General features: G+C 39.0%; 1 protein-coding gene across 2 annotated transcripts in view; it reads right to left on the bottom strand.

Moving 5' to 3' along the window:
* PPIG (peptidylprolyl isomerase G) overlaps nt 1–11,121 on the bottom strand; it is a 59,967-nt gene that overhangs the window by 36,761 nt on the left and 12,085 nt on the right. For both annotated transcript variants that reach the window (XM_003800854.3, XM_023507539.1), the window contains exons 2-6: nt 7,918–7,995; nt 7,758–7,832; nt 6,306–6,413; nt 5,088–5,132; nt 2,335–2,422 (exon numbers count right to left, since the gene is read on the bottom strand). In XM_003800854.3, coding sequence (XP_003800902.1) covers nt 2,335–2,422; nt 5,088–5,132; nt 6,306–6,413; nt 7,758–7,832; nt 7,918–7,978 — 377 coding nt within the window. In that variant the 5' untranslated portion in view covers nt 7,979–7,995. The remainder of the gene's footprint in view (nt 1–2,334; nt 2,423–5,087; nt 5,133–6,305; nt 6,414–7,757; nt 7,833–7,917; nt 7,996–11,121) is intronic.

The following is an 11,121-nucleotide window of genomic DNA, read 5'->3' as shown; positions in this document are numbered from 1 at the left end:
CTCTATCTCAAAAAACAACAACAACAAAAGCCCAAGAAGTAAACATGTAGCCATCACAATGCTAATACTTAGTGATATATAAAGAGATTTACATTATATTTAAAAGTTGATTATAGAGCACATGGCAATAGTCTATCAACATTTTTACTATATGGAAAGATGCTCTGGGAGTAGATTTCTTATTTTCCTGTGGTATCTAATTTTTCTATCATAAAGAGATAGGAAGATGTTTCATTTAAAAAAATCAGGAAGATATATATGAGCAATAAGTTGAATAAATTATAGTAAATGGAAATAATGTAGTACTATGCAGCTGGAAAAAAGAATAAAAATGATTTCTATAAAATGATTATATAGACTGATTTTAAGGATACAATGTTAAGTGAAAAAAGCAAATCAGCATATATGGTATGCCATCTACTGTGTAAGAAAGAAGAGAAAATAAGAAAAGATACATGTATCTGCTTATGTTTGCAAAAAGAATACAAAAAGATAGACTAGCAACTAATGAAGTTGATTACTAACATGGACAGGTGAGACTGGGGTAAAAAAATAGAGAAATGGGTAGAAGTGACACTTAGATTATTGTTTTAGCTTTTAGAATCATGTTAATATTTCATAAACTTAAAAAAAAAAAAACAGAAAAGGGTGGTGCCTGTGGCTCAGTGAGTAGGGCACTGGCCCCATATACTGAGGGTGGTAGGTTTGAACCCATCACTGGCCACAATGCTATTTTTTGGTTGCAGCCAGGCGTTGTGGTGGGTGCCTGTAGTCCCAGCTACTCGTTCAGGAGGCTGAGGCCTAAGCCCAAGAGCTGGAGGTTGCTGTGAGCTGTGACACTACAGCACTCTACTGAGGGCAACAAAGCAGGACTCTATCTCTAAAAAACAAAACAAAACAAAACAGAACAGAAAAGCAAAAACTAGATAAATCAAACCAAGGTGGGAGAACAAAATGAAATACAATCAGTAACAAATCAATCTAACAAATTTGAGTGAATCAGAAAACCACACAAAAAGTACTAACCTAAGTCACTTTTAAACATTGTGTTTTAATTACATTGCCTCAGTCTAAAAACAATAACTATAAATAAAATAGTAAGCTCTAGTTAGCAGGTTCTTTTTCATAGTAATGCAATTGTTTATTCTATGATTCAGCAAATAAATAGAAATGTTAAAGACTGTAAGAGCCAGATTTCTCACTGAACAAAGGAGTAATAAAAACAGAATAGGGAAATACCCAAATAATCCATGAGGTACAGGGAAATACCTGAATAATTCATGAGATGCTGACAGACTCCTCAGAGACAAGGAGAGTTCAAGGCTACTGAAGACAAGAGCAAATCTATTTCCATAAGGTAGGATTAAAAAATATGTGCTAACAGGAACTTCTGTCATGGTATTTTTATAGTCAGAATTGGAAACTCTCAGCAGATTGATTTTGGGGTTACAAATAAACTTAAGTGAATATGTGAAGTCACAAACACAGAATGAGAAAACAGTGAAGACTGACTGTACTTTACTCTTTGTAATTAAGTAATATGTGGAGAAATATTCTATGTAATAGAATATTAAAAATGCCATTCTAGGGCAGCACCTGTGGCTCAGTGAGTAGGGTGCTGGCCCCATATACTGAGGGTGGCTTGGTACTAAGGCCTGGGCCAAACTGCAACAAAAAAATAGCCAGGCATTGTGGTGAGCATCTGTAGTCACAGCTACTTGGGAGGCTGAGGCAAGAGAATCGCCTAAGCCCAAGAGCTGGAGGTTGCTGTGAGCTGTAATGCTGCAGCACTCTACCGAGGGCGACAAAATAAGACATTGTCTGTAACAACAACAACAACAAAAGCCCTTCTAAATTTAGTGTTCACAGCAGCTTTTTGCCTGAATCAATTATTACTGTGATCATTACAAAATGGTCACTATTCTAACTACATTATTGCTTTTATTAGCTGACACACTACTAAGGGACTATTTTTCCCTTCTTCCCCATTATTTATTCATTTATTTATATTAGTATGAACTCCTAGTTCCTTTTTGATTATAAACCAATATTATCATTATTGACTTTGATTTTCAAATTTTCCTGATTTGGCTAGTGGAAACTCCTTTTTAGCTGGCTCCTGTGTCCTTTACACAAGTCCTCATCATTCGAAACCTTTAGGAATGCAGTCAACTCCTCCCTTTGGCAGTTTTCCTCTCTTCAAAAATTCTTTGTTTCCTTCACCAATTCCCACTCCCTCGTGGATTCCTCTCTATTAGTTATCAATAGCAGGCACATAGAGAAATGGCAGACCGAAAGTGGAATGTTTTAAATCATCGGATTATAAATACTTACATGAAGAACTGTGACCCATTTGTATCCTTCCCTCTATTGGCCATTGATAAGAGAAATTCTTTGTTGTGTTTAACAGCAAAACTCTCATCTACGGAGAAGCAAATTTTCAGTTACATTATAGACACAAACCTCCAAAAATTTCATTTTCATTGTTTATATCAGATGTGTTTGTTAGTGCCAGACACAACTTAGATAACAAAGTTAGGATATGAGAAAGAGTGAATCAAATATGAATGAACTTCCCCTCCTATGTTTTTAGATTAAAATACTGTTAATTTCCTGCTCCTTGCTTATAAACCCAAATACTGTATGAATCCACTTTCTTTTCATTTATATTTGTCCTTCATAATTTTTGGAAATGACAACACAACTTTGCTTTCTTTCTTTTTTTTTTTTTTTGAGACAGAGCTTCAAGCTGTCCCCCTAGGTAGAGTGCTGAGGCATCATAGCTCACAGCAGTCTCCAACTACTCCTGGGCTCAAGCAATTCTTCTGCTTCAGCCTCCCAAGTAGCTGGGACTACAGGCACCTGCCACAATGACCAGCTATTTTTGGTTGCAGCCGTCATTGTTGTTTTGGCAGGCCCTTGCTGGATTCGAACCCGCCACCTTAGGTGTATGTGGCTGGCACCTTAGCCACTTGAGCCACAACTTTGCTTTCTTAAATGAAAAAGGTCTTTTAAAGGGCAGCACCTGTGGCTCAGTGAGTAGGCGCAGGCGTCCTCAAACTGTGGCCGTCTATGGGCCACATGCGGCCTGCCTAGGACATTTATCCGGCCTGCTGGGTATTTTTGCTGCCGCTGCCTGTTCTGATTAGCAGGTGACTTGTCCCGGGGTCTGCAGTCTGGCCCTCCAATAGTCTGAGGGACAGTGAACTGGTCCCCTGTTTAAAAAAGTTTGAGGACCCCTGGAGAGGGCGCCAGCCCCATTTACCGAGGGTGGTGGGTTCAAACCCAGCCCCAGCCAAACTGCAACCAAAAAATAGCCAGGCGTTGTTGTGGTGGGCGGCTGTAGTCTCAGCTACTTGGGAGGCTGAGGCAAGAGAATCGCTTAAGCCCAGGAGCTGGAGGTTGCTGTGAGCTGTGTGACCCTACGGCACTCTACCAAGGGCAACAAAGTGAGACTCTGTCTCTACAAAAAAAAAAGCTCTTTTAAAAAAGAAAGAGACGCCCAAGTGCAATATATCACACCTATAACCTAGAATGTTGGGAGGCCAAGATGGGAGGATCACTGGCTTGAGCCCAGGAGTTTAAGATCAGCCTGGAGACAACATAATAAGACCCCCATCTCTACAAAAAATTAGCCAGGTGTAGTGGCATGTGCCTGCAGACTCAGCTACTCAGGAGGGTGAAGCAGAAGGATTGCCTGAGTGCCAGAGTTATGATCCCACCTGTGAATAACTATCGCACTTTAGCATGGGCAAAGTAGTAAGATCTCATCGCAAAAAATAAAAAAATAAAAAAGCCCACCACTGTCAACAAAAACAAAGTCCATTTGGGATTCTTTTACATTTCACTTGTTTCATTTCTGAGCACAAGAGAGGCACACATTGTATTATTTATTCTAGACTCATTAATTCAACCCCTGCCATACCATGACTACTGCGAAGAGAAGAACTTGTTTTTCAATCTTGGATGAGAATATTAAGAACAAAACGTGGCTGGGTGCCCGTGGCACACTGTTTACAGTGCCAGCCACATGCAACCACACTGCCGGGTTCAAACCTGGCCTGGGCCAACTAAACAACAATGAAAAATGCAACAAAAAAATAGCCAGGCATTGTGCTGGGCACTTGTAGTCCCAGATACTTGGGAAGCTGAGGCAAGAGAATCGCTTAAGCCCAAGAGTTTGAGGTTGCTATGATCCATGACGCCCTGGCACCCTACAGAGGGCAACACAGTAAGGCTCTACCTCAAAACAAAACAAAACATATAGAATTTGAAATAAAATTTCACCGAATCAAAAAAGTGGAAGATGGAAAATACTAAGTTAGTTTCACATTAAAATGCTTATGGTTTTGTAAATGATTTCATATCAGTAAAAAAATTCCACAGAAAACATTTAAATATGGGGGGAAATTTTAGAATACGAAGGTAATTATTAAAAATGCTCATAGGAGCTCAGTGCCTGCAGGTCAGCGGCTAGGGCGCCAGACATATACACCACAACCGGCAGATTTTAACCCAGCCCGGCCTTGCCAAAAAATAGCCCAGCATTGTGGCCAGTGCCTGTAGTCCCAGCTACTTGGGAGGCTGAGGCAAGAGAATCGCTTGAGCCCAAGAGTCGGAGGTTGCTATGAGCTGTGATACCATGGTACTCTAAACAGAGCAACATAGTGAGATTGTCTCAAAAAAAAAAAGTTCCTATTCTAGCACTGCAACTCTAAGAGTTTAATATAGGTCACCTAAACCCTTCCAAATACAGGCAGTCCCCGAGTTACAACCAACCAACTGAGGTAGTACACTTATGAACAAAGGCCGTTACAGGAAATAGGCAAACGTACCTGTTCCAACTTACATACAAATTAAAGTAAGAACAAATCTACAGAACCTATCTCATCTATAACCCAGAGAGTACATGTAATACAACGTACAAATGTCCTTAACAAAAAAAAAAACCCTCCCATTTTCATAAGAAAATAGATTTAATGAAAGTAGCTGTAAATTGACAGTTAATAATCTTATAGAGTCAATAGAGAAGAATCAAAACAGAAGAAAAAACATTAAAAGCACAATTTAAATGTAAATATTTTTACCTTCAAAAAATCCTCCATAAATAGATTCCCCTCCTCGTCCATTTCCTAAGAATGAAAAACAGATTCGTAAAACTTTTAAGACACTTAGCTCTGCAAAGGTGCTACCTAAACAATACACATATTAAAAAGTAGGTGCTCAGATCATTCGGAATCAGTAATACTCAAAGGATCATAAGAAATCATAAAATACATAACATAAATGTGACAAAGACTATTAATACACATGGAAAAGGAAATTTCAGATGTTAATGATGATTATGCAGATCTTTATTTATTTATTTATTATATTCTTTTTTAAACAGAGCCTCAAGCTGTCACCCTGGGCAGTGCCTTAGCATCACAGTTCACAGCAACCTCCAACTCCTGGGCTTAAGTGATTCTCTTGTCTTGGCCTCCCAAGTACCTGGGACTACAGGCGCCTGTCACAAAGCCGGGCTATTTTTTGGTTGTAGTTGTCATTGTTGTTTGGCAGGCCCAGACTGGATTTGAACCCACCAGCTCTGGTGTATGTGGCTGGTGCCTTAGCCATTTAAGCTACAGGGACCGAGACTATACAGGTCTTTTTAAATAGAAACTAATGACTTTTTTCAAAGTGTTTTTAAAAATACAGTTTCTATGGGCAGCACCTGTGGCTCAGTGGGTAGGGCACCAGCCCCATATACCAAGGGTGGTGGGTTCAAACCCGGCCCTGGCCAAAACTGCAATAAAAAAATAGTCAGGAGTTGTGGCGGGCGCATGTGGTCCCAGCTACTTGGGAGGCTGAGGCAAGAGAATCGCCTAAGCCCAGGAGTTGGACGTTGTTATGAGCTGTGTCAAGCCATAGCACTCTACCGAGGGTGATAAAGTGATACTCTGTCTCTACAAAAAAAAAAAAAAAAAATCCAGTTGCTGTGTTTTTATGATAAAAAAGTATAGGTAAAAATTTTACTATAGTATTTAATTGTAGTAAAGATTACTAGTTGTGACAAAATGAAACACAGAACACTGACAGATTTTTCTTTGGTATCTAGAAACAAATTTCTGAAGTTAATCCACATACCAAAGGTGAAATTACTTTTTCAGTGCGTCTTTCTTTTATATATTTCTATAAATATTCCTCTAATATTGATTGACCAAAGACTACATGGAATGAGAAGAAAACTAGACTAAGACTAGGGACTTGTTTGAAATCTATATTTAACAAAGAATATAAATATATGATTTTTTAAAAAATCTCACCTTCACTGAAGTCACCACCTTGAACCATAAAATCCTTGACAACTCTGTGAAACAGACAACTCTTATAATGTAATGGCTTCTGTGTTGATTTCCCTGTCCCCTTTTCACCTATAGGGAAAAAAATGAGGATATTTAGTAGAAAGAAAATCAAAGATGTAGTATTATAGCAAAGGAAATGAAAACGTTTGCCTTATAAAATATACCTGTCTTGATACTTTACAGACTTCTTTAAACCATAGAATTTCCCTTCTTTTCAAGAATTGGAAAAAAAAAATCACTTAAGGCTGAGCTCAGAGGTTCACGCCTATAATCTTAGTACTCTGGGAGGCTCAGGCAGGAGGACTGTTTGCACTTAGGAGTTTGAGACCTGCCTGAGCAAAATCAAGACCCCTTTCTCTATTAAAAATAGAAAAACTAGCTGAGTGTTGTAGTGGGCACTTATAGTCCCAGGTTTGTTTGAGCCCAGGGGTTCTTGAGGTTGCTGTGAGCTAGGCTAATGTCATGGTGCTCTAGTTTGGGGCAAAAGAGTGAGAACCTGTCTCAAATTAAAAAAAATCACTCATGTTTTTCTGGAGAGTATACTCAGATAATACCTCATTATAATAAATATAATCTTTGTGTTAAAAGTTATATGCATAAGCTGAACACAGTGGCTCATACCTACAATCCCAGCACTCTGGGAGACTAAGCTGGGTGGACTGCTTGAGCTCAGGAGTTTAAAATCTGCCTGAACAAAAGCAAGACATCTCCCTACCCACCCACCTCTACTAAATAGACTAGCTCAGTGTGGTGGCACATGCCTGCAGTCCCAGCTACTTAGGAGGCTGTGGTAAGAGGATTGCTTCAGACAAAGAGTTTGAGGTTGCTGAGAACTGATACCACAGCACTCTACCCAGAAGGACAGAGTGAAACTCTACCTCAAAAAAAAAAAAAAAAAAAAAAAAGGTTATATGCATAAAGAAATGAAACATAAATAAAAAATTAAACCAAGTGGGCTCAGCGCCTGTAGCTCAGTGGCTAGGGTACCAGCCAGATACACAGGAACTGGTGGGTTCAAATCCAGTCCAGGCCTACCAAACAACAACGACAACTACAACAACAACAAAAAGTTCCAGTTACTTGGGAGGCTGAAGCAAGAGAATTGCTTAAGCCCAAGAGTTGGAGGTTGCTGTGAGCTATGACATCACAGTACTCTACTGAGGGAGATAAAGGGAGACTGTCTCTAAAAAAGAAAAAAAAAAAATTAAAGCAAGTGGTGGTTCATGCCTATAATCCCAGCCACTCAGGAGGTTCAGGTGGGGAGGTTTACTTGAATTCTGGTGTTCAAGGCCAGTCTGGGCAACGTGGTGAGACAGTGTCTCTTAAAAAAAAAAAAAAAAGGAAACAAACAAACAAAATAAAACAAGCACAGTCAAGTAGGACTACTATTAAGAGAAATGAAAATGAACAAACCTGTACAAAGACACCGAAAGTTCTCGCATGTTTTAGGGCACACGTCCGAAAACAATTCAAAGACAACTCTTCCAGCTAAAAAATAAGGTAGTTTGTTTAAATTTCTTCACAAATTTAAAATATTAAATACTCATTTATAATTTTTAACTAGTATTCTTACCAGGTTGATTGTTAATGGCAATGTCAAAAAAACATCGAGGACGCTGAACCTTTATTCCCATGGCTCCAATACTGCAACCTATGAGTAAATACAGTTTCAGAGAAGCAGACTAACACAGCAAATTATTTTTCACAAATTTCTGCAAAAATAATTCTGTGCTCTATAACTAGAAATGTAGTTTTAATTTACCTTTAATTATTTCTATGAGATAAATCATGTTTTTAGTGCTTTCACTTTAGAGATTAGATTGCATTTTGTGAGGCAAATAGAAAAGGCTTGGAAGATGAGTCTTAGCCATTTCACATAATCAAATTTCTATTTAATCAAATGAATATAGATTACCAGCTGAAACAATAAATTGTATTATATTTGTATGATTAGTGAACTCAATGGATTAAATAGAAAAAACCAAAAAACAAACCCCAAAACCTAATAAACACCAGCAACAAGGCCAGGTGTGGTGGCTCATGCCTATAATCTCAGCACTTTTGGAGGCCAAGGAGGGTGGACTGCCTGAGCTCAGGAGTTGGAGACCAGCCTGAGCAAGATGGACAATCCGTCTCAAAAAATAGCTGGGCATTGTGGTGAGCACCTATAGTCCCAGCTACTTGGGAGGCTGAGACAAGAGGATTGCTTGAGCCCAAGAGTTTGAGGTTGCTATGAGTTATGATGCCCTGGCACTCTACCAAAAGGAACAAAGTGACACTGTTTCAAGAACAGAAAAATAATAACTCAGCAACAACTGACCTAATGTTTGCTCCTAAAAAATGAAAACAAGAATTAAGATTAAAATATGAGGCTTACGGGACAGGCACTGTGGCTCACGCCTATCATCCTAGAAAACTGGGAGGCCAAGGTGGGTGGATAACTTGAGCTCAGGAGTTCAAGACCAGCCTGAGAAAAAGCAAGACCCTTGCCTCTACTAAAAATAGAAAAACTGAGGCAAGAGAATCACTTGAGCTCAAAGTTGGAGGTTGCTGTGAGCTGTGATGCCATAGCACTCTACCCAGAGGAACAGCTTGAGACTCTGTCTCAAACAAACAAAAAAAGAAGCTTAAAAAAAAAGAAAGCAAAACATTCAAATTCCTAAAATAACATCAAAAATAAATAATCTAGGGAGAAAAAAGTGAAGGTATCATAGCAACAACCTAGTATCATTAAATGACATGTATGCTGGCTTTACGTTCTGAATAAAAGCACGTTTTTTTGGACACAGGGTTTCATTCTGTTGCCCTGGCTACAGCGCAGTGGCATCATTGTAGCTTACGGCAAATTCCAATTCCTGGACTCCAGAGACCCTCCTATGTTAGCATCCTGAGTAGCTGGGACTATAGGCATGCACCACCAAGCCTGGGCAATTAAATATTTTTCTTTTGGTGGGGGGGAGGCTGGCTAGAGACAAGGTCTCCCTATGTTGCTCAGGCTGGTCGCCAACTCTGAGCTTCAAGAGATCTTCCTGCCTTGGCCTAGCAAAGTGCTAGTATTATAGGCATGAGCCACCTTGCCTGGCTATAAAAGCACAAAATTAAGTTTTATATATAAGGCTATTTTCTGATTATGAGCAACAGACTTTACAGATACATGAGATACTCTGTGTAACAGTTTTTATTTATCTCCATTATCAAATGGCTATTATTTAAAAGACATACTTTTGAGAAAGTATTTATTTTAAGGATGTGCAATGGTAAACGATAATTCTTTTATTTTTGAGACAGAGTTCTACTATGTTGCCCTAGGTAGAGGGCCGTGGCGCCACAGCTCACAGCAACCTTCAACTCTTGGGCTTAAGCGATTCTCTTGCCTCAGCCTCCCAAGTAGCTAGGACCACAGGCGTCTGCCACAATGCCCAGCTATTTTTTGTTGCAGTTGTCATTTTATTTAGCTGGTCCGGGACTGGTTCAAACCTGCCACCCTCAGCATATGGGGCTGGTGCCGTAACCACTGTGCTCCGGGCACCAAGTCTAAACTATAATTTTGATGGAGGCTAATAGGGCAAGGTAAAGGGCAAGAGAAAAACAAAGCCTGTAAATGTACTTAGCATCCAAACTGAGAGACTATAAAAATGAGTTACATCCACTCAGCGCATACTGAGATGTACATACTTTTTTCAAAATTATTACATCTAAACTAAACTGGTGGCTCAGGAAGGAATACATAATATTTTAGGTATAGCAGGGCTCTGAAAGATCTATATACTTCATCCTGAACAGATTCCTCCATTACTTTATTTTTTGAGATAGGGTTTCACTCTGTTACTCAGGTTAGAGTGCAGTGGTGTGACCATAGCTCATGTAACCGCAAACTTCTAGGCTCAAGAGATCCTCCTGCTTCAGCATCCCTTGCTATATATATATATTTGTTGTTGTTGTCGAGGCTGGTCTAGAACGCCTGGCCTCAAATGATCCCTTCTGCCTTAGCTACCCACAGAGTTAGGATTATGGCTCTTTTCATTTTAAATTTAAATTTTTATTGAGACAACTGTAGATTCATATGCAGTTATAGGAAATAACATAGAGCAATCGATCCATTTCACACTTTACCCAGCTCTCCTCAATAGGAACATTTTGCAAAATTGAGATATAATTGCACAACTATAGCATAATAGCACAGCCAATACTGTTACAACCCACGTACGTTATTCCTATTTCCCCAGTTTTACTTGTTCTCATTTAGTTTTATACAATTATATCACAGGTGTAAAAGTGGGGGAAAGGGGAAACTGAACAACACACACACACAAAAACTTGTTAAATGCTAAATGAGAAAAGAAATTATACTATTACTATGTAGTTTTAAAGAATTTTAAATATGAAAAAATATCACATGCAAAGACATCACCATAGGACTTTTTATAATAGTAAAACACAGACAATTATATAGTAATAGAAATTGGTAAATGATGTCCTCATGAAACAAAATACCATCTACTCATTAGAGATCATATTCTCACATATACATCCATACATACAGAGATAACATTTTTTCACCTATTGGATTGACAAAAATAAAAAACAATGATGTTCTCATACACTGTTGCTGCTGGAAGAGAGGTTAACTGATTTAATTCTTTGCCAATTTGATAAAAAATAGCAATAATACAAATGCCATGGCTTGGCGCCTGTGGCTCAAGTGGCTAAGGCACCAGCCACATACACCTAAGGTGGTGGGTTCGAATCCAGCCCAGGCCCGCCAAATAACAATGAC

Source organism: Otolemur garnettii, unplaced genomic scaffold (genome assembly GCF_000181295.1).
Source record: "Otolemur garnettii isolate 467f Iridium unplaced genomic scaffold, OtoGar3 scaffold00187, whole genome shotgun sequence".
Classification (NCBI taxonomy): Eukaryota; Metazoa; Chordata; class Mammalia; order Primates; family Galagidae; genus Otolemur; species Otolemur garnettii.
The sequence above is the reverse complement of the archived record's forward strand: the minus strand, read 5'-3'. Positions and strand labels throughout refer to the sequence as shown.